Below are 27,916 nucleotides of genomic sequence, written 5' to 3' on the forward strand. Positions count from 1 at the left end.
AGTGACCTGTACAGCGTAGGATATTATAACATGGTGTATGACAGTAGTGACCTGTACAGCGTAGGATATTATAACATGGTGTATGACAGTAGTGACCTGTACAGCGTAGGATATGGCCAGGCCGGCGTATGGCGGGGCCACGTGGCCGTGCATCAGCAGCACCAGCACAGCTGTGATGCAGATGAGAGACACGCTGATCACATCCAGCCTGACGGCGAGCCAACGCACCGCACAGCTCCACACGTACAACACCGACTGGTTCACATCCAGCAGCTCCTGGTACCTGAGATACACACACGCACGCACACGTCAAACCATCAGGTCAAAATATAGAGGGTATGCGTGTGATCACCATACCCGGAAGTTAAGCGCGAACGCCTACTGAGTGGCAAACTACTTTCTGGCCTTACTACTACTATCTGATTGCATATACCCTCTATTGTTAGTTGTGATGAATCCTACAGATCTATTCCACAACCATCCCTACAGACGGCAAATTACAAATAATGGGAGCTCGTACAACTTTCACCCAATTCATGTTTTATTATTTTAGTTTTTTTCTTGACCACTTAAATGTAATTTACATAGCATGTTATTTAGACAGACGTGAGGTTCATTGTTTACCTGGTATCCTATAGTTTCAATATACCGGTTAGTGGGTTACCATTGATATTGATCAGACTGATGCTAGGTTGTCTCTAGTGGCTTTAATGGCTTAGTTTTGACTTTTCCTCAGTGTAAAAACTTTTTTCATCACAGTTGCAGTCAACCAAATCAACACTGCAGCGTACCTGTCCATGTAGTGGCGAGTGCACCCGTAGGCCTGCAGCGTGCTCAGGCCCTGCACGCTGGACGAGACGTGAGACAGGAAGGGAGACAGCGTCAGGTTGTCAAGGCGCTTGAGCTCGCGCACGAAGACCCGCGAGACGGCGTGGAGCAGCGAGAACAGCACGACCAGCGGCACCGCCGCCGCCAGGAACCATGGGAAGACGCAGCCCACCACGGCCAGGCAGAAGAACACCAGCAGAACGTTCTGGATGAACATCTCTGCCTGGAACGGCAGGCGGCTGTCAACTACAGACAGACAGGCAGGCAGGCAGGCAGGCAGGCAGGCAGGCAGGCAGGCAGGCAGGCAGGCAGGCAGGCAGGGAGGGAGGGAGGGAGGGAGGGAGGGAGGGGGGGAGGGAGGTAGGGAGGGAGGGGGGGAGGGAGGTAGGGAGGGGGGGGGGGGAGGGAGGGAGGGAGGGAGGGAGGGAGGGAGGGAGGGAGGTAGAGACATAATCAGAATAAACGTTGTTGTCACCTCCATAGTACAAACTCAGCATACGTACATGGGAGCAAAATATGGTTCTCCATTAGACAATAGACACATTTTAAATGAGGCACAAACATTAAAAACAAGGAGAGAGAGCAGCACAAATGCTAATCTGTGTGTGCTAGACAGACATAAATTATCAACATCAAGACATCAATTATTCTGATCGCTATAGTTGCGCCAGAGGGAGCTCCACTGATCTCATTCCCCACAAATACTATTATGGCACCAAAATGTGGAACCAGCCATTAAAAAGTGTGACCCCCTACCCTCCTTCAAAACCGCCATAAAAGAGCACCTGTTTGCAATTTGCAGACCATTTGTAGACAGGCCCTAAACAAGTCTTCTAGCTTGCCAAAATTTATAATTTGCCCCCCACTGCCTTTTCTGCAAATATACTGTTACTGCTCCTAGTACCGGTATATCTTGATGAACTGAACACACAGGACTGTCTGTATTATCCTTTTAGCATTATTGCAAATGTACCTCTGTACTTGCAAACTGTTAATTAAGTATCCAATAAATCAGGGGTACTCAACTGGCGGACCGCGGTCCGGTCGACCACCCAAACCCATCAGATGGTACATTTCTCATGTGAAATTGCTGCAAAGGCCCCCAAAATGTCCCCCAAGGGCCTCCAAAATTCTGGCGCGCAGTGTGGCCTGCCAGGGCGTATAACTCCCGGCCTGAGTTGGAGTTCCACTCCGGGCCTGCACTCTGCACCCCATTATTGGTTGGGTGGAAGGGGATCTGATTTGTATAAGCTTGGCTTGACCATACTAAACGGGCATAGAGCCCCGCTCTCCGAAGGACGCCGCGCATGGGACCGGACCTCGGTCTTATTCAAAAAAAAATTGTGGACCTTCATCATTTCTAGTTGAGGACCCCTGCAATAAATCATTCAAAGCAGGCTTAGGTTTTCTGTGTCATGTGATGTTGTGGTACTTTCATCCATGTCACAAAAAGTGGGATCTTTTCGTCCAGCCCATGGTCAATGTATGAGGAATTCAAATTAAATCTGTAATGTCTAAAAACAATTTTCTTTCCATGTCTTTTTTCCATCCTTTATATCCTTTCTTCTCAATAAAAAAATAAGTGAGTTTTGCTGTGTCATGTGATGTCGTGGTACCTTCATCCATGTCCTTAGAGAAGAGCGGGTGAGTATAAGGCTGTGTAGTGTTGTAGTGTTGTGGTGTGGTGGTGCCTTACCTTCATCCATGTCCTTAGAGAAGAGCGGGTGAGTATAAGGCTGTGTAGTGTTGTGGTGTTGTGGTGTGGTGGTGTGGTGGTGCCTTACCTTCATCCATGTCCTTAGAGAAGAGCGGGTGAGTATAAGGCTGTGTAATGTTGTAGTGTTGTGGTGTGGTGGTGGTGCCTTACCTTCATCCATGTCCTTAGAGAAGAGCGGGTGAGTATAAGGCTGTGTAATGTTGTAGTGTTGTGGTGTGGTGGTGCCTTACCTTCATCCATGTCCTTAGAGAAGAGCGGGTGAGTATAAGGCTGTGTAATGTTGTAGTGTTGTGGTGTGGTGGTGTGGTGGTGGTGCCTTACCTTCATCCATGTCCTTAGAGAAGAGCGGGTGAGTATAAGGCTGTGTAATGTTGTAGTGTTGTGGTGTGGTGGTGTGGTGGTGGTGCCTTACCTTCATCTATGTCCTTAGAGAAGAGCGGGTGAGTATAAGGCTGTGTAGTGTTGTGGTGTGGTGGTGTGGTGGTGCCTTACCTTCATCCATGTCCTTAGAGAAGAGCGGGTGAGTATAAGGCTGTGTAGTGTTGTGGTGTGGTGGTGTGGTGGTGGTGCCTTACCTTCATCTATGTCCTTAGAGAAGAGCGGGTGAGTATAAGGCTGTGTAGTGTTGTGGTGTGGTGGTGTGGTGGTGGTGCCTTACCTTCATCTATGTCCTTAGAGAAGAGCGGGTGAGTATAAGGCTGTGTAGTGTTGTGGTGTGGTGGTGTGGTGGTGCCTTACCTTCATCCATGTCCTTAGAGAAGAGCGGGTGAGTATAAGGCTGTGTAGTGTTGTAGTGTTGTGGTGTGGTGGTGGTGCCTTACCTTCATCCATGTCCTTGGAGAAGCGGGTGAGTATTCGACCGCTCGGCGTCGTGTCAAAGAACTTCATGGGGCTCCTCAGAATCTTCCGGAACAACTCTTCGTGCAGCGCCGAGGACGCTCTCAGCGTCCCCTTGACAAACACCACTCCTCTCAGCAGTTTGAGCAGCAACATGACGCCCATGGAGGAGGCGTACACCACTGCGTACTGATGCTTCATGGGATTGTCCCTCATGCTGTCACTGACCACCGAACTGTTACCGAGCAACACTGTCGTGTTCTGAACGCACGCACGCACGCACGCAAACACACACACACACACACACGCACGCACGCACGCACCCACGCAAACACACGCACACACACACACATTATCACTTCATTGTCATCTGATAAAAATAAAATAAAATAAAATAAAATAAAATAAAATAAAATAAAATAAAATAAAATTGTGGAATAAAAGTGTGGACCCTGCTGGGGGTCCCGGCCCATAGGTTGACAACAGTAGTACTCACTCCACTGCCTTGGTTAATCCAGTAGCTGAGCCACCAGGTGCAGAAGGCTGAACTTCCCACGTTGAGAACAAACAGCAGCAGGATGGATGAACACACCAGGACTCCTCCTGAAGCACGCATGTACTCCTTATACACCCTCCATGACACCCCGCCGTGCGCACACTCCTCTGGTAACACACACTGACCTGCACACACACACACACACACACACACACACACACACACACGCACACTCCAGTTCTAGGCTAAATAGTAGGGGGGGACTTTTTACCAGCTGCTATGCAATAGCAAGCTGAGTCTATCATCGACGTGCAAGCTAATGCAGCTGGTAATAAATTGATTTAATACATTTTTGTTTATTATTTTCAACCTCTAAGGTATATTAATCACAAACGGTATAGTTCAATGTTGAAAATGAGTGGTATTTCCCTTTAAGTTAATTGTTAGGCGCTGTGTTCATTCTACCAAGACAGATCCGTGATTACTGATAGAACTGACTAAATGTTGCTTATTGATCAGTGATCAGTACCGTTGTCCTGGCTGGCCGGCTGATCTTTCTTCACAGATCCTGCTTTCTTCTCTGTTGTTTTCCTCAGTGAACTGCCTGGTTTCATATCCGGAGCCTGCAATTCACAAACATCTGCTCAGAACATTATCTCATCAGGAATATGTCCAGTCTAATCTAATCAAAACAGGTGGCGGAGCTGGCAGAAGTGAGCATGCTGTGATTCTCATTAGGAGTGACAGGGAGTGACGAGATCAGAAATGACTACAGTACAGGAGAGAGAGAGAGAGAGAGAGAGAGAGAGAATTTCACCCACACCTCTTTGTCCCTGTATACTAAATATCTTGGCACTGTCATCTCTGCTCACAATCTGTCTTTATCACTGCTATGCCAAATGACACTCAACTGTTTCTATCCTTCTCCCCTGTGCCACTCAGGTGGAAGAGTGCATCACTGCATGCCTGGCTGACATCTCACTGTGGATGTCTTCTCACCACCTCAAGCTGAACCCACACAAGACCAAGCTTCTCCAAGTCCTGCCTGGTTTAAACTTCAGCTACAAAGATACAAATACGCTGTGTATAGCTTTGCATCTTTGTATCTTTTGCATTTGTCCATGTGAACGAATGCAGCATCAGGCGTCACTCAGCTTGTGACTGAATGACACTGGTTGTATCGCCGAGGTTACCTCAGCGTGTGGCGGGTCTCCTAGCTGCAGGTTGTTGAACATGGACGCGTAATCTCCATTCAGCTTCATCAGGTCATCATGGTTACCACGCTCCACTATACTCCCCTCTCTCATTAGGATGACATCATCACACTCTACCAGGTACTAAACGCACGCACACACACACACACACACACACACACACCCTCACACACACACACACACACACACACACACACACACACACACACACACACACACACACACACACACACACACACACACACACACACACACACACACACACAGATTGTTTCTAAAGTTTGGGCTTCAAGTCAACCAGTTTATCTGCAGCCCGAAACCGATTTACCGCTATAACACAGATTTGAAACAGAATTGTGAAACAAGCCTAAAATATCTGAAACCCTTTAAGGCCTATTCATAGTCTGGATTTTCGGTGGTGAGGTGACCACCACTCCGGTGGTGAGCTGACCACCGGAGCTGAAATAACGTTGAGCGGTGGTGAGTAAAAACAGAGAGAAGGGCTGGAGCGGTGGCGGTGGTTTGCTCTTCACCGCGGCTCGTGACGCCATGTTGTAGTTCGGTGGTCACCCCACCACCGAAAATCCAGACTATGTATGAGCCTTCACTTGTACTTTTTTGCCTTGATCTCCTTAGCCCCCCCCCCCCCCCCCCCCCTTCTTTCCTTTCTTTAATTTCTTGGAAGATACAAGCCCGATGGGAACTATGCACACACAAAAAATGTCACCCACTTTTTTACGTAAAACTGTGATGTGACAATAAAGATGGTTAGGTTTTGGTTTTTGGGGTTTGGTTTTGAGTATATATTTATATACCTGGAGTTGGTGAGTGATGAAGATGACGGTCTTGTGACGAAGGTGTTTCTTGATGCCGCTGTTGAAGACGTGGTTGGCCACGTGCGCGTCCAGCGCACTCAGAGGGTCGTCCAGCAGGTAGACGTCGCGGTCGCTGTACAGCGCACGGGCCAAGCTGATTCGCTGCCGCTGGCCGCCACTCAAAGTGGCGCCGCGCTCCCCGATCTGAGAGCGGAGAAAAAACATGATTAGTTGCCAGTGGTGGAAAGTAACTAAGTACATTTAAGTACTGTGCTAAAGTACTTGCACGTATTTCCAATTTCCAATACTTTTACTTCTACTCCACTGCATCTCGGATCCAAATATTGTACGTTTTACTCCACTGCATTTATTTGAAAACTTTAGTTACTAGTTACTTTGTAGATTTAGATTATTATTACAAAACATACAGTAACCACTTCAGCGCTATACACATTTCAGCCATTTGAAAATAGCAGATCTACAAGCTCACAATGTGTTGTGATGCGACACATTGTGACCCTGTAGATCTGCTATTTTCAAACAGATTCTGAGCTTGTTGATGGGATATTCTTCTCACTATTGTTTGTTTCACTATTCTTATGTTGCAGGAGGAGGAGATGGTGTCACCTCAGTGAGGTCAGAGTTGGGCAGCAGAGCCAGGTCCGGTCTCAGACTGCATGTACTCAGGACACATTGATACCTGGATAACAAGAGGGACAAGACAATGATTGGACCTGCTAGCGTTTCACTTCCTGGCGTTACAACCAAACTGATTAATTATAATAAGCCAGGGCCGTAGCTGACCATTTGGTTGCCCTACTCGTAGGATATTTGTGTTGCCCCCCTTCCGACGAGAACACTGATATTCCTCATGCAGATCGGCTATTTTCACTGTTTGTGAGGACGCACACACAGCCGCTCGTCATTAGAAGTTATTTTGACGGTCGGCTTGGCACTTTTTGGCACATTTTGTTGCCCCCCTTGGCGTGTTGCCCTACTCACAGCACGTACTGTGCATATGGGTAGCGACGGCACTTTAATAAGCTATAGTTATAAAGGCTCCGACCGAGCGCTTGGGTGGCGCCGTGGTGCAGCTGGCCACGTGAGACTACTTCTTCCCAAACAGGAACTGTAGTCTCATCTCTCCTCCTGGTACTCCTTGCCAAACAGGAACTAGTCTCACCTCTCTTCCTGGTACTCCTTGCCAAACAGGATGTTGTCTCGTATCGTAGCGTTAAAGATCCAGGCCTGCTGGGCGACGTACGCGAAGTCTCCTCTGACACGGACACTGCCCTCCAACAGAGACATCTGGCCACCATACATATGGATGGCATCAATAACTACAGCTCATCAATCATTATCATATATATATACACAATTGTTCCATTTTAAACATTTATGTCACTGGTGGATATTTTAAATACATTAATTAATTTAAACGTGGTGGTACCTGTCCAAGGATGGCAGACAGCAGAGAACTTTTCCCACTGCCGACACTCCCACATACTCCAACCAACGTCCCCTGAACCACACAGACAGACGGACAGACAGACAGACAGATTAATTGTCAGTATCCCCAGGGCACAAATCTAAGGGTCCAATCGGTTTCATTTGAATTCAGTACTTAAGTCTGACGTCATTTTGTAGTGCTACGTTATGTCCGGGTCCAAGTGGCACCAGCTCCCGTCCGCATCTCATTGTAAATAGAATATCTAAACGCGTGAATCTTTTTACAATGACGTTATTTTTCAGAAAGGAAGCCATTGAGGGTTAAAATGGGTCTTAATGCTTCCAACTCGAGTAGTTTTGTACAAGTGTCCATGACAACAAAAATATATGATGTGGAGATGGAGACAATAAAGACTATTATTATCATTATTATTGAAGGTGGCCATTTGCTCTGTAAAATATTTCGGGGGCATTTTTAGAATGTGTGCAGGCTTGAGTATGTTGAATCTAGTTTGCATTAATGAGGATTTAGTTGACACAATAAAATAAAATGGCGATAGTATTCCATGTGGGGCAGACGGCCTGTCACAGCCAGATTTGGGAGAGCAGCGCAGCTTTGTTGTTGTGAGGAAAGCGGTAAAATGAGACTTGTTTTCGTCTCAGATTTAGTCCAACGGATGGGGACACAAAAGCGACACAAAAGTAGGACCTGGAAGTATTTCAGGAGGGGGCACTCACGTCACAGCTAAAATACTGAATACTCAGTGGCAGAATTTTTATTTTGACAAAAATGTCCATCACAAGCCAGCATGTGTCTACCTGCTTGATGAGGAGGTGGATACAGTGCAGTGTGCTCTGGAGGCGTGGGGGTGAGAGGGGAGCCTCCTCCTCCCCATCCTCCGGGCTAGAGGCTCCTCTCAGCAGGGAGCCTGTGGACTCCTCCTGTGACCTCCTCCTGTCTAGAGACCTAGAGGAGAGGAGAGAGAAGGAGAGGAGAGGAGAGGAGAGCCATTGAGCAAGGGATTGGACAGACAGACAGACAGACAGACCGGCTTCGTACACACATAAAAAACAACTGTACTGTGCTCTGCCTGTGTTTCATGGCCGCCCAAATGCTTTTCCAATGGAAGTCACGTTTGACACAAGTGTTTGACCACAAGTGTTTGACCCATCACACACAACTGTTTGGTCAAACCACGACTTCCATTGGAAAAGCATTGAGGCGGCCATAAAACATGGACAGCACAGAGCATGTTCGTCTGATATGTGTGTACGAAGAGACAGACAGACAGACAGACAGACGTACAGAACAGATGGAGAGATGATATATGGATGGATGGATTACTTTCTCCTCCAACCGCGCCTGGTGACCGTGCCCACAGCGGGGGTGTCACGGGGAGAGGGGTGTGAGCTCTGACCCCCCTCCCACGCCAGCATGGCACCACTCATCTCTATGGCAACCTCGGGGTCACTGGGGGTGTCACGGACACTCTGGACCTCTGGCTGCAAGAATAGACTCTGAGAGGGGAGAGAGAGAGAGAGAGAGGTTATTATAATATTTCTATAGTAGCCAAATATTTTAAGGCTTTTCTCTACCAATATTCGCTATTAAGTCAATTACTACCTCGACACTAATGTCTGTGTTGCCACTGCTTCTGCTGATGTCTGATGGAGTACGAGAACGAGTACGAATATTAGTATGAGTACGTCGGAGGCTTTAGTAGGCTTTCAGTAGGACACTGGTGGAAAGTACATTTACTTAAGTACTGTACTTAAAGTACAGTTTTGAGGTATTTAACTTTACTGGAGTATTTCCAATTCAATGCGTCACGATGCTACGCACTGTGAGCTTGTATATCGGCTATTTTCAAATTCAGATTTTAACTTGAAACAGACAGACAGACAGACAGATACCTTAAATCTCTCCATGGAGACAGAGGCTTCAGACAGGGACTTGACAGAGAAGGGCGTGACCTTCAGCGCAAAGGTCATGGCATTGAACACGGTCACTACTGTAAACGCCTGGATATCCATGCAGAGAGAGAGAGAGAGAGAGAGGGGGGGGGGGGGCTGTAAGTGCTTTACACAAAGCATGAAGCATTAAGACTTATTTAAGATTGATCAAAAACCTCAATAAAATAATAAAAATAAAGGACTTTTTCACTTGACTGGAACAGAGTGCCTTGGGCCTCTTTTTATTTTTCCATTTTACACCTGACCTTTTTTCTGGTGACTGATAATGCCCTCCTAATAAGTGAGTAGGCCATGCCAGCAGACTTTTCACTTTTTTCCCAGGTTTTTTTCCATCTAGTTATCATTCATAACTAGATTGATTATTATAATTGAAGAAGAGCTGGTTTTCTTTTTTACCTGAGCTGCTGTCAGGTCATATCCTAGCATCATGTGGGTGTTTACCTGAGCTGCTGTCAGGTCATATCCTAGCATCATGTGGGTGTTTACCTGAGCTGCTGTCAGGTCATATCCTAGCATCATGTGGGTGTTTACCTGAGCTGCTGTCAGGTCGTATCCTAGCATCATGTGGGTGTTTACCTGAGCTGCTGTCAGGTCATATCCTAGCATCATGTGGGTGTTTACCTGAGCTGCTGTCAGGTCGTATCCTAGCAACACGTGGGTGTTTACCTGAGCTGCTGTCAGGTCGTATCCTAGCATCATGTGGGTGTTTACCTGAGCTGCTGTCAGGTCGTATCCTAGCATCATGTGGGTGTTTACCTGAGCTGCTGTCAGGTCGTATCCTAGCAACATGTGGGTGTTTACCTGAGCTGCTGTCAGGTCGTATCCTAGCATCATGTGGGTGTTTACCTGAGCTGCTGTCAGGTCGTATCCTAGCATCATGTGGGTGTTTACCTGAGCTGCTGTCAGGTCGTATCCTAGCAACATGTGGGTGTTTACCTGAGCTGCTGTCAGGTCGTATCCTAGCATCATGTGGGTGTTTACCTGAGCTGCTGTCAGGTCGTATCCTAGCAACATGTGGGTGTTTACCTGAGCTGCTGTCAGGTCGTATCCTAGCATCATGTGGGTGTTTACCTGAGCTGCTGTCAGGTCGTATCCTAGCAACATGTGGGTGTTTACCTGAGCTGCTGTCAGGTCGTATCTTAGTAACATGTGGGTGTTTACCTGAGCTGCTGTCAGGTCGTATCCTAGCAACATGTGGGTGTTTACCTGAGCTGCTGTCAGGTCGTATCCTAGCAACATGTGGGTGTTTACCTGAGCTGCTGTCAGGTCGTATCTTAGTAACATGTGGGTGTTTACCTGAGCTGCTGTCAGGTCGTATCCTAGCAACATGTGGGTGTTTACCTGAGCTGCTGTCAGGTCGTATCCTAGCAACATGTGGGTGTTTACCTGAGCTGCTGTCAGGTTGTATCCTAGCAACATGTGGGTGTTTACCTGAGCTGCTGTCAGGTCGTATCCTAGCAACATGTGGGTGGTGAATGTTGCCACGCTGGCGATCACCACGACAACTGGAGCCACGCCCACAGTAATGCTTTGGAAATATCCGGTTCTCTCCAGAATGCTCCTCTCCTCCGCTCTGATCCCTGGACAGAGCGACACACTGATTAAACTAGTGGTGTAAAAGGTACTCACATCAATACTGCAATATAGAAATACTTTTTTTGATTTGATTTTTTTTTTTACTTTTACTTTTTTACTTTTGTAATTTGATTTTTGCTAAATGAAAAGCACCAGGGAAAGAATAAGGCTCCATACAAATAAATCAAAAGAATAATTGAAAATAAATGGACAACGTAATTAACACACTTATTACGAGGGCAGTATCAGGTGTTTCGATTAATCCAACATGGTTAAAATGGAAAAATAAAAAGAGGTCCAAGACACTCTGTTCCAGTCAAGTGAAAAAGCCTTTATTGTCATGGGACCCTGACGAAGGAATGTAGCCCAAACGCCTTGGTCTATTTTAATGATCTTTGCCATGCCGTTACAATAAAGGCTTTTTTCACTTGACTGGAACTGGACCTCTTTTTATTCTTTCATGTTTGAACGGTTTGAACCCTCGCTTAATATCAAACATCAAAATACTCAAGCAACTTAAAAACTGTCTGGGGTGTTCACATAAGCCTGAGTAGACAAGTGAAATATCCCTTTAAGTGAATGTGCCTGAACATACGGTGGATGTCCTGAGAGAAGGCTTTGAGCCAGGCGAACATCTTGATGAACTTGATGTTGCTGAGGATCTCACTCATCTTCTGAACGCGCCTGTCCGTCACCGACACCGCCTGCCTTCTGAAGTACGCTGTCAGTCTGGAGCTGAACATCTATACACGCACGCACGCACGCACGCACGCACGCACGCACGCACGCACGCACGCACGCACGCACGCACGCACGCACGCACGCACGCACGCACGCACGCACACACACACACACACACACACACACACACACACACACACACACACACACACACAAACACACACACACACGAGTTACAATAACAACTGGCTTAATTAACCACTTGAATCCATAGGGGGGGGTAGTGTTGTGGAAGGAAACAACAGCAGACTAAGTACAGCTGAAACTCGACAGACAGACAGACAGACAGACAGACAGACAGACAGACAGACAGACGTACCATGGTGGGGTAGAATAGTATGAAGACAGCGGATCCCAGCAGAGATGTTGGTCCCAGTATAAACAGGTTGTACGCTACTCCCAGTATGGCCACCAGAGGGCCTCCGGCTAACAGACTGCCAACGGATGCTGCTTCAAACATCCTCTGACCATCATTGCAACACATGTTGATCAGCTGCACATGCACGCACGCGCGCACACACACACACGCACGCACACACACGCGCGCACACACACACACACACGGTCCGACAAACAAATGTGTTAATCATTTGCTCAGACAGACAGACAGACAGACAGACAGACAGACAGACAGACAGACAGATCTAGATCTATCAATAGATAGATCAGTGGGTCCCAAAATGTTTAGCTCAAAGCACAAATTGTGTGCTGGCGGCGTGTTTCCTCCTCCACCAGTGCCCACCAGTGCCCATACCCGAAGGCGGGGTTGGCGAAAGGGCCTTTCTGTGTGGAGTTTGCATGTTCTCCCTGTGTCCCCTAGGGTAGGTACCCTCACAAAAGACATGCAGTAATCCTGGTCTCTAAACTGCCTCCCCCTGGCCAGCCGGGGTGCCTGATGGAGGGGAAAGGAACTGGTTGGAATAACGTGTTCCTTCCACGCGCTATGTCCAACCAGGGAAACTCCCCCCTGTCAGGTGTAAAGGAGCAACTTGGACACTCAAGCATGAAGGAAGCATGAGTTAAGTCCGTTGCTCTCCCCAGGTTGGCGGAGGGTGTGTAGAGCCCAGGATCACATTAGATGATTGACACAGGGGTGAAAAATGGGTTACAAAATCGTGGGATAAAAAAAATATTTTAGAAAACAAAGCACAAAGCACAAAGACAAAAACCCAAATGAGTAAAAATACTAAAATAGCATATCTACAAGCTCACACCGTGGCTGCTATTGTTACTACTTCTTTAAGTTTTTTTTAATTCCTGGAATTTCTGTCAGATTTTTTTTTATAATAAAACAAAATGTGGCAAACAAAGCGTCTCTGAATGGATCCCTACCCGTAATGCAAAAGTCAGAATGATGGATCACCTGTCACAATATGTCTGTGATAATCATCATAATCATTTCCATGTTAAAATATTTTCCTACATGTTTTGATGCGTTGCAGATCAGTTATTGATGCTTTTTTTAAGTATAAAGATAATAAATGTCAGAGATTTCAGTTATTTATCATATCTGCCCTGTCTATGGATGGATCAATGCATAAGTACCTGTCTTAGACTCCTGTCTAAGGATGAATCAATGCATCAGTACCTGTCTGAGACTCCTGTCTATGGATGAATCAATGCATCAGTACCTGTCTTAGACTCATGTTTATTGGATCAATGCATCAGTACCTGTCCCAGACTCATGTCTCGGACGCTGCGCAGACGCAGTGTCTTGTCGAAGGCCATGCAGAGGACGGCCGCCCTCAGGCGGGCTCCCGTCCTGTAGTTCAGACCCCAGGTCAGCGCCAGGGACCAGGAGCGCACTAGCTCCGTTACAAGCAGGCCCAGGACCAGCAGGAGGCCATAGGGGATGTCTGTCTCCTCCTGCTGCGTGTACTCCAACAGACGCTTCACTACGAAGGCCTGGAGGGGAGGAGGAGGAGGAGAGAGGAGGAGGAGGAGAGAGAAGGAGGAGAGAGGAGGAGGAGGAGGAGGAGGAGGAGGAGGAGGAGGAGGAGGACGAGAGAGGAGGAGGACGAGAGAGGAGGAGGATGGAGGAGGGAGGAGGAGGAGAGAGAAGGAGGAGAGAGGAGGACGAGAGAGGAGGAGGAGGCCGAGAGAGGAGGAGGAGGAGGAGGAGGAGGAGGAGGAGGAGGAGGAGGAGAGAGGAGGAGGAGGAGGAGGAGGAGGAGGAGGAGGAGGAGGAGGAGGAGGAGGAGGAGGAGGAGGAGGGAGGAGGGAGGAGAGAGGAGGAGGAGGAGGAGAGAGGAGGAGGAGGAGGAGGAGAGAGGAGGAGGAGAGAGGAGGAGAGAGAAGGAGGAGAGAGGAGGAGGAGGAGAGAGAAGGAGGAGAGAGGAGGAAGAGGAGGAGGAGGAGGAGGAGGAGAGAGGAGGAGGAGGAGGAGGAGGAGGAGGAGGAGGAGGAGGAGGAGGAGGAGGAGAGAGGAGGTAACATATGGAGAAATAGCATTTATTACAGTGATATTCATTAACGAGTTGAGTTAACATAGCCCCAGTGGCTGTAGTACTGCTGGTTTTATTTCCTACCAGGACCTCTAGTACTGCTGGTTTTATATCCTACCAGGACCTCTAGTACTGATGGTATTATATCCTACCAGGACCTCTAGTACTGCTGGTTTTATATCCTACCAGGACCTCTAGTACTGATGATATTATATCCTACCAGGACCTCTAGTACTGATGGTTTTATATCCTACCAGGACCTCTAGTACTGCTGGTTTTATGTCCTACCAGGACCTCTAGTACTGCTAGGTTTTATATCCTACCAGGACCTCTAGTACTGCTGGTATTATCTCCTACCAGGACCTCTAGTACTGATGGTATTATATCCTACCAGGACCTCTAGTACTGCTGGTTTTATATCCTACCAGGACCTCTAGTACTGCTAGTTTTATCTCCTACCAGGACATCTAGTACTGCTAGTTTTATCTCCTACCAGGACCTCTAGTACTGATGATATTATATCCTACCAGGACCTCTAGTACTGCTAGTTTTATCTCCTACCAGGACATCTAGTACTGCTAGTTTTATCTCCTACCAGGACATCTAGTACTGCTAGTTTTATCTCCTACCAGGACCTCTAGTACTGCTGGTTTTATATGCCATGGATGCGCTAGGCTAGGGACTGATGCATTAAGACTGTAAGGGAATATCAATCAAGCATCATAACACATCATAACTAACAATGTTTACATTACAGACAGCTGTAACATCTTTACTGTTTTACTGATTGAAGTCAAGTTCTCACCATTTGACCTCTGGGTGACCTTTCTGTATATTTAGAGCCTTTGAAAGAACAAAAGAAAACACACACATAATGGATAATACTGCAAGGTGCCTTTGCCATGTACAGATAGTCTCGCGAGACACAGACCTCCCACAATCTTCAAATGCTTCCATCATACAATGTGGAGAAACGGAAACTCTGAAAATGATCAAATGATAAAGCAGATGTGGCACCTCCTTCCTGCTTCTGTTTAATCTTTACAGTCGCGCAAATTTGTCCTAATTTAAATCTAAATCATTAAAAATATAATATAGCTTGCTTAGCAGAAATGGAAATTAAAAAATGAAACGTAAATATATTTTCAAATATATTTTCATGAACGAACGGAAATGACGAACAGAGATTCCTGCCTCTGCTTTTGGAAGGTGTAGTTCCAGGCCATATAGCATTCGGAGATCGTGGAATAGTTGTCTGGCTATGCAGGACTATTGTACAGAGGGTTATCATAGTTCATAAGGCTGTAGTTACCCTTGTCTTTTCAACGTGCATAGTATTTCAGTGTCAACAGATATACTTCGATGTGAAATACCTGTTTGGATGTTGGGAGATGGAGTATGTCTGATTTAAACAGTCACACCTGGCCTGAGTCAAACCAACACTAGAATCAGGCTCAGAGCTAGGTGTGACTGCACACCTGTTGTCATCTCCACAACAGACATTCAGGGAGAGCCACTGTCCGGACAGAGCACTCTCCCCTGTGAATTCTGACATAGTCAACATGTTTACAGCTACATATCTTTCCATGTACCACAGCATGGCAAGCAGCATACTGATTCTGTGTGGCTACTTGGAAAATAGAGAGAACTTTGTGATCTCTAAGCCTTGGCTGTAGTCTGTCTTTCAACTGTGAGTCTGTCCTAGATGTATTTATAATTGGATATAATGTTGCTATGTAATATTTCCAGTAATGTGCTACGTGGACATGTTATACACGTAGGTGTGTGTGTACGCGTGTGTGTATGTGCGTGCGTGCGTGCATGCATGAGTGTGTTACTGACCGGTCCACTGAAGCCAGCCAGCTGTGTGACGGTCAGACAGAGGATGGACAGGAGAAGACGTCTCCTGCAGAACCTCCACACAACAGAATGAAGAGATGCTTCTGAACCACGGCACAAAAACTCCTCCTCCCAGAGAGAACACAACCTGCACGCAGACACACACGTCCACGCACACACGTCCACGCACACGCACACGCACACACACACACACACACACACACACACACACACACACACACACACACACACACACACACACACACACAAACACATTAAAAGGGACAGACAGACGGTTTGAAGTGGGATTAGAATTGACCCATTATCAGCCTTCAGATTGGTCCCTGTAACTCCCTGACCGACCAACCAACCAACCAACCAACCGATAAACTCCTTCTGTAAACGCATCAACATCCCGTTTTTGAAAGAAGAAAAGCAGATGTTCCCTTTTACTAAGACCACGTTTTCAATGGTAGTTGTGACCGAGACCTGGTCTCTAGTCGGGGATAGTGCCGAAGAGAGAGGAACAGAAATCTCTCTCTTTGAGCGCAAGTATGGAGCCGGCAGTCGGTGGCAGATCCTGATATAGTACGATAGTATATCCAAGGTCTGCTGCTGCTATCTGGTCCGTATTGCTGTTAGCTTAATCCGTCCGTAACTTGCGTAGGCACTCATATTTATGTGTGTTGGGATGTCAGGGGTGATGTCGCTCTGACGTCCCGGTTGTGATGTCAGAGAGGCACTACGTTCCTTCGTAACAGTAGTGGATGAAGAGAGAGCATTGTTGTCCAATCATGCAACAGCAACTAATACTGGGCATGAAATAGGGGCAGGATCTTAAAAAGGGACAATTAAAGGGTCAATTAGACAGTGAATAACAAGTTATGAGGTTGAGGGTTCATGTTTCTTGCTCATGGACACTCCGGGCTTGTTTCTGTCATCACTTTCCCCACTGACCTGTCCTGGTTGGCCCGGCAGCTCTCCAGCGGTGACACGGGCCAGACATTGTCCAATAGGAGCTCTCCTTTGCGGTAGGCATGTATGGCCAATGGTGTCAGCCAATTAAATGTCATGAAGGACAACAGACCTGCGCTGTCAACAGGATGTACATGTCTGAGAGGAGAGGATAGGATTGTATTAACAAACAATTACAAATTTGCAATTTAGGCATTTAGCAATTGCTCTTAACCAACAACTTACAATAAGCAAGGTAAACACATCAGATGCAGAGAGACACAGTGTAGTGCCTCAGTAAGCTATAGGATCACGAGTATACGAGTCGAGTAAACCAATAAACTAGCATCAGTCTAACCAATTATTTTCAAAATAATACTGTACAATGAAACTATAGGATACCAGGCCAACAATTAACCTAGCACCTGTCTAAATAACCTGAAATCAAAATGTTGTGGTCAAGAATAAAGGTAACAAAAACATGACAACAAAACAACAAATGTAATGTAATCTAAAGTCTGCATGGTCGTCATAACCAGGTCAGGGGCTACGGTGAAGTCTGAAGAGGTGAGTTTTCAGGGAATGAATCTTCCATTAACTAACTGCAATGTGGAGTTTATTCTACCGTTTGCAAGGCAGAAGGTATGTTGTCCCGGCTGGGTGTTTTAGGTAAGGTTCAGACAGCTTCCCTGTGTTAGATGATCTGAGTGGAGCGTGACTCAGGTGTTGTAGGGTTCAAGTTCAGATCATGTCTGTCTGTCTGTCTGTCTGTCTGTCTGTCTGTCTGTCTGTCTGTCTGTCTGTCTGTCTGTCTGTCTGTCTGTCTGTCTGTCTGTCTGTCTGTCTGTCTGTCTTACTTACTTATTGCCAGTAGATGTGTTTGTCTCCTTGTCAGCAGAGCCCTCCTCTGATGGTGCATCCTGAAACACACACAAACACGCACGCACACACACACACACACACACACACACACACACACACACACACACAACCCTATGATTCAATAACCTCTGAAAACATGAAAGCACACCTGAACCTTCTATTTATAAATGTACAACCATAATAAAGCACACCTTAAATAACGGTTATATTTATAAATGTACAACCATAATAAAGCACACCTTAAATAACGGTTCTATTTATAAAGCACACAGCGGGAAGCTTTATGAGTGGCTGCTGAGCACGTGCAGAACAACCAGCCTCTCACTCACGTTTTCCCTCTCACACGCACGCACGGACGCACGGACGCACGCACGCACGCACGCACGCACGCACGCACGCACGCACACACGCACACACACACACACACACACACACACACACACACACACACACACACACACACACACACACACACACACACTTCATTCACACATTGCCAGCCAATCACCCACTGCCCCTCAACTCATCCTCAATGCACAATTGGCTGCTTCAGACAGTCAGCAAAGGGGGAGGGGAGTAGTTATGTAAACAACTGCAGCATCCAGGAACAGAAGAGGAGAGGAGAGGAGAGGAGAGGAGGGGAGGGGAGGGGAGGGGAGGGGAGGGGAGGGGAGGGGAGGGAAGGGACTCAGGGGAGGGGAGGGGAGGGGAGGGGAGGGGAGGGGAGGGGAGGGGAGGGGAGGGGAGGGGAGGGGAGGAGAGGACAGGAGGAGAGGGTAGATGAGGAGAGGGTAGATGAGGAGAGGAGAGGAGATGGGGGAGAGCGGAGTGGAGGAGAGGTGAGGAGATGGGGGGAGAGGATAGGGGAGGATAGGATAGAGGAGGAGAGGAGAGGTGGACTTACTTGTTTTATGTTGACCTCTGCCCTCCCTGCCTGGACCCCGATACACTGGTATGAGTTGACCTCTGACCCCAGGTAGTCCTTACATAAATCATGTTCTTTCATCTTCCAACAACATCAGGAGATGTGAGCTTTTATTCTGAAATACAGAAAACAACTTACAGCCTATATGTTGAGCACGTGTTAGATACATCCTATTATGTTTAATAGCCTATAAAATGCCAAAACACGTTCCTTGAACCCTCGTACAACCCTCACATTCGACTTCTTTGTTTCTCACCAAGCACTCTTTGTGCTTGGTGAGACCTGGCCGAAGGCATGGGGAGAGAGTATGTTTTGCACTCCGTCCATGTGTGTGTGTGAGTCTGTGTTTGTGTGTGTGTGCGGCAGCGTGTGTCCATCTGTCCGTCTGTTAACAGCTAATCTCAGCTAACCTGGTCGATGCCAAGTTTTGCACACACACTCCCTCGAATCTGCCAATGATGAACCTCTGCCCCAAATGTTCCAGAACGGCCTGTTATAGCGCCACCAGGAGGCCGACTTTTTGAAAAAACAGAAATCCCACAAATCGTTACACACTATCTCTATAGTCATGTGTTCAAGACGGATCTGATCGATATTTCATATTCCATACTAATTGGCTGACATTGACTTTCAAAGTTTGCAGGATTGACCCGTTTTGAACAAAAAGCCTCAAATCATGAACGTGCAATTTACGTGAAATCTTTCAAAGACTTTCCTACTACTAATATATCCCAACCTTTTCACATTGGCCTATTATAGCGACCTATAATAGGCGAGACCTGTGCCCTGAGGGGCACATAATGCACAATTATCTAGTTGTTTTTGTTTTGTTACTATTTCTAATGTTTTAGGTTATAGTTAACATAGTTATCATGTGCAGACGATAAAAACAATGTTGTTATTAAAGCTGCTTGTATAAACAAGCAGCTCTAATAAACTATTTTTTATTCACAGGACAGAATTAATGTCATGCTACAATTCAACTCAATTCAAACAGAAATAGGCCTACTGACTGTCAAAGCAATATGGAAGAAATATGTGAAATAATACATCGATGTAGGCTATCTAATTAAATTGGAATGAATAAACGGGTAAACAGAGCTGTACGTGTTACATTGGAATTTGCAACTTAGAGAAAACTATCTTACAAAACCATACGAATTGTGCATTTCAGAAATTATAATCATAAGGTTACATATTGGTTAGCTTCAGACAAACTTTCGAAACAAACGAAAGGGGTATTTCCAGTGTTTTACATTAAGTTGATATAAAACGTTACCTTTGGTACAAAATGCAGGCAGCACATTTTACAAATGTAGGCTATTTAAAGGTTTGCTCTGTTTGTATGTAGCCTACAATCACAGTAGCTAAAATGAATCATACCAGAAGCGTTATGCTTCATAAACATTGATAACGGACATGTAACACTGATGCTGGAAACATTTTGGTTGTCAACAATAGAAACACTGCCAGCGACCTGCAGGATTATGTGTTTTTTTCTTCCTCTTTCTTTTTTTAACAGTAGAACTGGATTCGTGATGAGAGTCATGAGACACAGTTATTATCAGATGCTACTACGTGATGATAAACGGGGTTATTTATGAATGTACTGTTATGTTTGAATGTTGTGACGTGAACATTAAAGTGTATTGTTAATTGTTATATGATGCTGTTAATAATCAACATACCTGCTCTCATGACCGTCAGTAGCGACACTACAGCATCACTAGAAAAACCATAGAGTTATAGAGAAAAACATCCAAACGTCCCATCATCCCATGCTCCGGGGGGACGGCTGCGCTGTTATTGGCTAGTTCGTTGTCAGGGAGACACCAAGAAATGAAGGTAAAATTATGTTCAAGGGAAAAACTCTTGTTTTTTTTGTTACTATTACAATTGTCTAGTGCTGGTGAATAATGTTACAAAGGTAATGTTACAAATAATGTTAAAGAAGAGAGCACTTGTATAACCACCCCAGACACGCTCAATAACAGCCCTCAAAATTTGTATTAATACTAATAGTTTGTAGAATGGGTACATTACAAAGAAAGTACAGGTCAATAAAAACTCTGATGTTCCATTGTACTAAATTATGTTAAAAACAAAAAATATTATTGTGTTTTTGTGAGGAATCTGTGAATCTGTGATATCGGGACCTGGGGGGGGTCATATGTGTAGAAGTTATTTTTGGTGTTATATTTTGAATTGTAGAAGTTATTTTTGTTGTTATATTAATTGCCAGTCTGTTTTAGGCTTATGTGCTAAAGGTCTCTCGCACCTCATCCAACCAGGTCTCCAAGCAGCCAGCAGAAATGGTAACTGGGCAGCGCTGGCTCAGGGGTAGAGTAGCGTTTGAACCCGGGCTCCCCCAGAGTTGGTGTCGAAGTGTCCTTGAGCAAGACACTGAACCCCTTATTGCTCCTGATGTGCAGGTTGGTGCCTTGCATGGTTTCCTCCTGCATCGGAGTGTGAATGGGTGAATGTAATGCACGATCTATGCCTTGGATAAAGGCGCTATATAAATGCACCATTTACCATTTTACTGGTGGGGCGATTCATGGACATGGATATATCTTGATTTTTAACGCCATATTAAAATCGAAATGCTTGTGGTGGCAGCTGCCAGCATATGGGGGACTGACAGGCAAGTTCAGTGGAAGTCCTGAGTGTATCAGCAGCACTCTTGAAGTTGTTTCTGTCAACTGGGCCAAAGACATTTGAACATATACAGCAGTAGCCTATACCTGGACACTCCTACCTGGAGTATAGACAACTTCATTCTTCCTACACTTTACGTCCACCAATTTGAATGTGCACAATGCAGGGAGACACATTGACATTAACTTGTCCCCTTAATTCTCTCTCATGATGCACATGATGAAGTACTTGTTCCTTAATTGCTGGCCATGTGCAGTATGCTTGATATCTAACCCAGTACCTGGTGAAGATGCATGTGCACCATGCTAGCCTATAATAGGCTAAGCTAGACCTTGTCTGTCAGCACCATAGTGGATTCTGGATCACTGTCTCTGCACACCAGTCTGGGGAGCAGACTGTCATAAAGATCAGGAAAAATGCTACTGTCGTGATGCATATGTGAGTGGAGTGGACTGACACGTTCCCCAACATGTGCAGAAACAGTAGAGGGGGTTGAAGCACTGGTGTGTCTTGGTTGTAAAAGATTGGGGTGTATCCTCACACACTGAAAGGCAACCAGGGCCATATCATCCGCATACTTGAACAAATGTAACATCCCTGGTCTAACTGGAATTCATTTGTGTATAAGGAGAAAAGTAAGGCGGGTAAGATAGTCCGCTGTAGAGCACCAGTGTTAAGCTGCACAGTGATGTCGATGAGTCTCTGGAGAAGGGTGTGCATCTGCATCCTGTTGAAAGCAGAGGTAAAATCAATAAAGAGGACCCTGGCAAAGTAGTTTGATGTCACACACACAAAAAAATAGGATAGTAAGGCCTATCCCTGTTCCGGTCATTGCTACGGTTGCCCTGGCACCACCAGAGCTACTTGACATATGGCGCAACATCAAAGTTAATGACAGATTTAAAAAAAAGTAAACCATGAATGTTCATCAAGTTGTTTACATTTGTTGTTCTCCCAGAGATCAAATTTAACCTTGACCTGACCTTTAACATGTGACTGATGTGAGATTGTCATTGACCTATATTAAAAAAACATCAAGAATGGATACTAGTACTACTACACATTGTGAAAGCCCCCAATCCCCCCTCCCCCCCCCCCCCCCCCCCCCCCCCCATGTTCTATACAGGCCTTATTCTGTATGTATTGTGGACGGTGGACTCAACGGGTTAACATCGTTACTTCACAAGTTCACAGCCAGACGTCAACCTTCCAGACAATGGGACCTACAGTTCTACACTTTTCCTTCGTCACATTGCCATCTAGTGGTGAATCTTAAATCCTACAAAAGAAAATAAGGTCCGCAAACGTCATGTCCATTTTGTTAAAGGAACCTTAAATACATTTTAAGCTTGAGTTTATTTTACAGAACTGATTTTCTTTTTTATCATTTACCTCGGCCCGGCGTTTAGTTAGTGGATGTGCATGCTCTTTTGTATTTTTCGGAAACCTTAAAGCCTGTCCTACTACACTAGAAGACTTCAGACAAGATTTTGGAAAGAATTTTAAGACATTGATTAAAATAGAATCAAATAAACGATAAAGGTAATAACATTGGAATAAATAAACGGGTAAAGAGAACAGAGCTTACATTACAATCTAGAGAAAACTTACAAAAAACATAATTGTGCATTGCCAATCTCATAGATGTACATTTCACTTGTTTAGTTATTTCCACTCATTTACCACATACAGTATGTAAGGGCTTATTCAAAGGAAGTAAAGTAAATGTAATTCATCAGATCACACACACACTCACTCGGATAAGATATGATTAGAAGTTTTGATCACTGAGGATTAATTTCAGTTCTCTCCTCTATACACCGTTGCATTTCACCACCGCATTTACCTTTTTGTTTTTATTTCAAGCCAGTCTGATTTTCATTAGCCCATTTGACAGTGACTTTACTTTCTGGGATCCTAATCTCTAATGTAGAATACATTAATTTTAACAGTGTACAAATGGACCCTGATCAAGCAGTCGATACATCCGTCCTGCACTCAGTCCACAAGACCAGTGGTTCCTAAAGTGGGGTCCATGGACTGTGTGGACTGACCTCCAGACAGCAATAAAACCTGTTAATATAAAAAAATACATACACATCTATGGCACTAAAATGTAAACCCAAATGATGACAGAGCCAGTCACATCTGGTTTTTGGGTTTTTATTTATTCTGTACAACCAACAGACACTCAGATTCGGGAGGGGTACAGCATCTGAAAGACACAAAAACGAAAACACGTCACAACCAACAGATGCTCAGATTCGGCCATTGAACAACCTGCTGTCCAAATTAATGGCCTTGGACAGCAGGTTGTTCAAATTAACAATAACCCAATGGTCTGTGCATAAGTGTAGTTCTCAGGTGGCATAAACAATTCCTGTTCGGGGTCAGTTTCTCATGGCTTAATTTGATTAGCTCAGCAGCAGATTTGAACCAGAAACATTATGAAGGGGTTGAGTATTTCCGGTTCAAATCAACTGCTGAGCTAATCTAATGAAGCTATGAGCTGGAACAGGGAATGTTTATGCCACCTTCTGGAAAAAGAGAACTACAGTTATGCAGAGTCTATGGCTGTGGACAACAGGTGGTACTAGTCTAGGTAACGTAAGTATAAAGGCCTCCAACTAGTCAACAGTAATTAATTTTAATTACCACTCTGATTCGGTGTCCCATGGCCTTGGCTGGGAGGTTGCTGGTGAATTTGGCGCGGACCATTCCACTGTTTCCATGGGCGCGAGTCACCTTACCCCAGATAACCCTGGTTTTGTTTGGTTTGCCACCAGGTGTCACTGTGTTTCTGTAATAAAACAATATAACAAAATAAACTTTAGTTACTTTGGTTTCACTACAGTAAATCCAAGAAAATGTACATATACAATTGAGTCAAGAAGATGTAACAACTTGGGGGTCGAATCCAAATCGACAGAATTCTTTCCAAATCTAATAGTAATTTAGCATGTAAAAGATGTGCCATTTACATTTGTGAATGTTTGTCTTTGTTTCAACTAAATCATTAAGTTGTTTAGTGCCTTACAAAAGGTAGTCAAAGAGGGGAATAAAAAATAAAGCAATTGAACCAATAATCAGTTGGTTCCTCAGAATTTGTAGGCGATTCACTTAAAACCAACATTGGAGCTTGAAACCCTAGTTTGATTTTGTAATTAGTTTTCCTGTGTACATAAGGGTACAATGCTAATAAAATTATTAATGTATGTGTTAGATTTAGGTGTGCCAAAGTGCCAGCATCGACAGTAGTCAGTGTTGTAGCTTGCCTTGCACACTGGCAATCCCATTGCATGTCATCGCACAAAGACGATTAGAGGATGCTCATTTGCAACATGCATAAGACATTAATATGTCAATCTCTCTCTCTCACAATGCATGGTATAAAAGTATGTTCAAGGACAAACTTTAATGTAATTAAACAAAAAGGAAAGGTTTGTTAGAAATCATGCCTGCACACAACAAATTTGACAAAAAGGAACCAAGCCATAGAAAGTTAACGGTAACCTTCAATGTTTCACAGAATGCAATAGCGAGGTCATCATGTTGCAAACCAAACTCAAATTAGTGGGTTCAGAAGTTACAATTTTCCCAGTTGGCGATGATGAACTAACATTTGTTTGACAGCCTCATTTAGACCCTGCATTTCAACCAAACGACTGTCGATCAACACTTCAGAGGTAGAACTTCAGCATACAGATACATGGGAGACAGAGTGAAACTCACTTCTTGGCCTTGTAGACGTAGGCACAGCGTTTGCCCAGGTAGAAGTCCACCTCATCTCTGGAGTAGACGCCCTCCACCTTCAGCAGAGCTGTGTGTTCACGCTGGTTCCTCAGACCTCGCTTATAGCCGGCAAAGATGGCCTTCGACCACAGTCTGACAAGAGAGACACCATTCAATTCAAACAACTATACAACAGATAGTTTTGGGGAAAGCAATCAGATTGTCTAAACAGCTTTCTAGCCATGCTTTAAACAACCATATAGGAACGCCTAATCAGAACATAGAAATCAGCTGCTCGGTTCTCCCAGAGCACTGGCGACTGGGTAGCTAGGCTAGAGTTTCTTGGGACATTTGTAGTCACAGTGGCTACATCCATAAAAAATTAAAAAAAAGTTTTAGCTTATATCTAGGTTTTAAGCATAACTGTTGTATAATTGCAATTACACTCAAGGGTGATTTACAGTCATTAACCCATTCTGACCAGGCACCCATTTTGGTGTCAGCATCATGTTCTGCTTTAGCTATTGAAAAATAGCAGATCTACAAGCTCATATCGCGCCACAGAGTGGCGCGATATGAGCTTGTAGGTCTGCTATTTTTGAAAAATCTAAGACACTTTTAGAATCTGATCTCAGGTCAGAATGGGTTAATGCATGTCTGGTCTGCCTTTCGGAACTCAGCCTGCATCGCAGGCGTGCATTAATGATGGTAAACACCCTCTCGTGAAATATTGCTTAACTCAAACATCTCTGATCAGGACAAAGTTTACCATGCAAACTAGTAATGTGTGGCAAAACATGACCCATTTTAAACAGCTGATTTACAAGCTCACAAAATGCATATGTTAAGAGTTTGTAGATCTTACCTTCCTGGCATTTTGAGTCTTCTCCAGGTGTGAAACCTAAAAGACAAACACAACTTAGTTAATGCAAGACGAGCCTGTATCATTTGCCAGCCCAGGATAACTTCAGCCCATGTTGTTATTTAATACACCCGATTCAGTTCTATCACCACTAACTACAATAAGTAAAATCTTGAGCTTTGAATTTGAATATGCACGCATAGATGCATGTATACATTTTGTCAAACATATCAATTAAGACAGTGCAGAAGATTAATGAGTTAGCATCATTCATCATGGCTGCTACAGCAGATAGGTCAGATAGGATGTACACGTGAACCGTTAAAAGTAACTCAGCTAAACACAGACGGAATGCACATTATAAAGAAAATTGTTTAAAATGTGTAAAAACTTCATGTTCGACGGTGTAAACATTGGCTAGCTAATGCTATACATGATCCTTCGTTAGCTACTACCGGCTATTTGGCAAGCAATGTGAAGTCAATGTAAAGTCAGTTTCCACAGTAAAGTTAACATAGTGAGTTAATGTTGTTACTGTTATTTGTATCGCTAATATTATTAGAACAGTCGCAGGGGGTTGAAAAACGCTGTACTGCTATGTGAGTCAGTTAGCGTTTAGCAGCAGCTCCATCCAGCTCATATCACTCCAATCTTTATAAATCCATCAATAAATCCAGCTGTATTTCATACGTAAGATGTGATTAGATGAGCGGGGATGTGAATCGATCAGATTAATAACGTATACAATGATTAAAAGTTATATTTTAACGTGGTGTTTTTATCTCATACCTGCACTGTGAATGAAAAATGGAGGAAAAGGACGTGTGTGAGGGCCGCTGGGAAATTATTGTTGACGTGGGGTGGCCGATGAGATGCCTGAAGGAAAACGTGTATTATTACAGTCTATGCCTATAGTATTATTCTTATTCTTGTACATATTCACATTATTTCACATTTAGCTGAATATACTGGAATATACTGGGTAATGAAAATACAACGGTTGACTTGATTACAAATATAATATTCGTGGTGAAAAGTAATCGTGCAGACTTAACACGTTTAGTGCGCGTGCAGTTTTATATGCATTTAAAATGTAAAGAATAATTACCTTCATTAATTGAGTCAACTATTTTATCATTTTATGTGTATGTTATTAAAACTTATTCGGTGTCGGGCAACTGAATGGCCAATCACGGCGCTGATCTACAAGCCCACACCGCGTAGCACCGCAGTGTGTTGTGGGTTTGTAGATCTACACAAGATACCACCGTCGTACTACGAAGTACAACCACGACCGATCTAGATTTAGTTGCCACGGTGACCAATATAAACAGTCAGACAGTAGAAGAGAAGTTCATGTGCATACTGCATTGTGTCACCCAGTAATGGTTTATTCTTAAAATAATAAAAGACAAACGCGTGTTCCACCCAAAACGTGAGTAATAATGATTATGTATTTATTTAATAGTATTTTCCCTTCATAGAATATAATTCTTTCTTTCTTTCTTTCCAACATAAATACCAGAGATTTTACAAATTTAAATTTGTTGTGAAATGTAGCCTACCTTTAATTCAGATTATCAAAAATCAAGAGGGGTTATTTGTCACTCACAAACTATAAAATAGCTCAAAAGCTCTATTGCTGGTTGCTTAGGTTAGAACTCGCTGCAGTGGTGTCCAACTAGAACTTAAACCAAGATGCTTCGCCTTCTGCATGCCTTGAGCAGACCTCTATTATATATTATCCTTTATGCTTTGTCAGGATGACTGAGCCAATAATATCCATATATGGGTTCTAGCACATTGATTTGATATCAGCATTAGGTCAACCCGGACCAAATATAGCGATTGTCATACTAGACATGTCATATGTCATAACCCAACGTGCTATATGTCATAGCCCAATATGTCATAGCCCGACGTCCTAGTCGAATATCCCCATATATGGAGATTAATGTCCAATGACCAACTCTT

General features: G+C 44.6%; 2 protein-coding genes across 2 annotated transcripts in view; both read right to left on the reverse strand.

The window, feature by feature from the left end:
- The window catches only part of abcc5 (ATP-binding cassette, sub-family C (CFTR/MRP), member 5), a 28,983-nt gene extending 8,584 nt beyond the window's left edge, over window positions 1-20,399 (reverse strand). Inside the window, exons 1-22 of the mRNA XM_083774055.1 lie at window positions 20,379-20,399; window positions 18,670-18,805; window positions 17,745-17,803; window positions 16,887-17,042; window positions 15,933-16,077; window positions 13,318-13,551; window positions 11,966-12,139; window positions 11,501-11,648; window positions 10,762-10,910; window positions 9,271-9,378; window positions 8,702-8,874; window positions 8,176-8,323; window positions 7,358-7,429; window positions 7,091-7,215; window positions 6,535-6,607; window positions 5,908-6,111; window positions 5,072-5,215; window positions 4,408-4,501; window positions 3,879-4,063; window positions 3,367-3,643; window positions 792-1,074; window positions 97-283 (exon numbers count right to left, since the gene is read on the reverse strand). Coding sequence (XP_083630181.1) covers window positions 97-283; window positions 792-1,074; window positions 3,367-3,643; window positions 3,879-4,063; window positions 4,408-4,501; window positions 5,072-5,215; window positions 5,908-6,111; window positions 6,535-6,607; window positions 7,091-7,215; window positions 7,358-7,429; window positions 8,176-8,323; window positions 8,702-8,874; window positions 9,271-9,378; window positions 10,762-10,910; window positions 11,501-11,648; window positions 11,966-12,139; window positions 13,318-13,551; window positions 15,933-16,077; window positions 16,887-17,042; window positions 17,745-17,803; window positions 18,670-18,771 — 3,240 coding nt within the window. The 5' untranslated portion in view covers window positions 18,772-18,805; window positions 20,379-20,399. The remainder of the gene's footprint in view (window positions 1-96; window positions 284-791; window positions 1,075-3,366; window positions 3,644-3,878; window positions 4,064-4,407; window positions 4,502-5,071; window positions 5,216-5,907; window positions 6,112-6,534; window positions 6,608-7,090; window positions 7,216-7,357; window positions 7,430-8,175; window positions 8,324-8,701; window positions 8,875-9,270; window positions 9,379-10,761; window positions 10,911-11,500; window positions 11,649-11,965; window positions 12,140-13,317; window positions 13,552-15,932; window positions 16,078-16,886; window positions 17,043-17,744; window positions 17,804-18,669; window positions 18,806-20,378) is intronic.
- A 3,098-nt stretch (window positions 20,400-23,497) lies between these two features.
- On the reverse strand, window positions 23,498-26,775 carry rpl35a (ribosomal protein L35a). Its single transcript, XM_083773390.1, has 5 exons — window positions 26,732-26,775; window positions 25,946-25,981; window positions 25,081-25,233; window positions 24,004-24,148; window positions 23,498-23,563 (listed from the first exon to the last, which is right to left on the reverse strand). Exons 2-5 carry the CDS (start codon window positions 25,954-25,956, stop codon window positions 23,540-23,542), a joined length of 333 nt encoding a protein of 110 aa, XP_083629516.1. The 5' UTR covers window positions 25,957-25,981; window positions 26,732-26,775; the 3' UTR covers window positions 23,498-23,539.
- Between the last annotated feature and the right edge of the window lie 1,141 nt (window positions 26,776-27,916).

Source organism: Protomyctophum parallelum (assembly GCF_964188405.1).
Source record: "Protomyctophum parallelum genome assembly, chromosome: 9".
Lineage (NCBI taxonomy): Eukaryota > Metazoa > Chordata > Actinopteri > Myctophiformes > Myctophidae > Protomyctophum > Protomyctophum parallelum.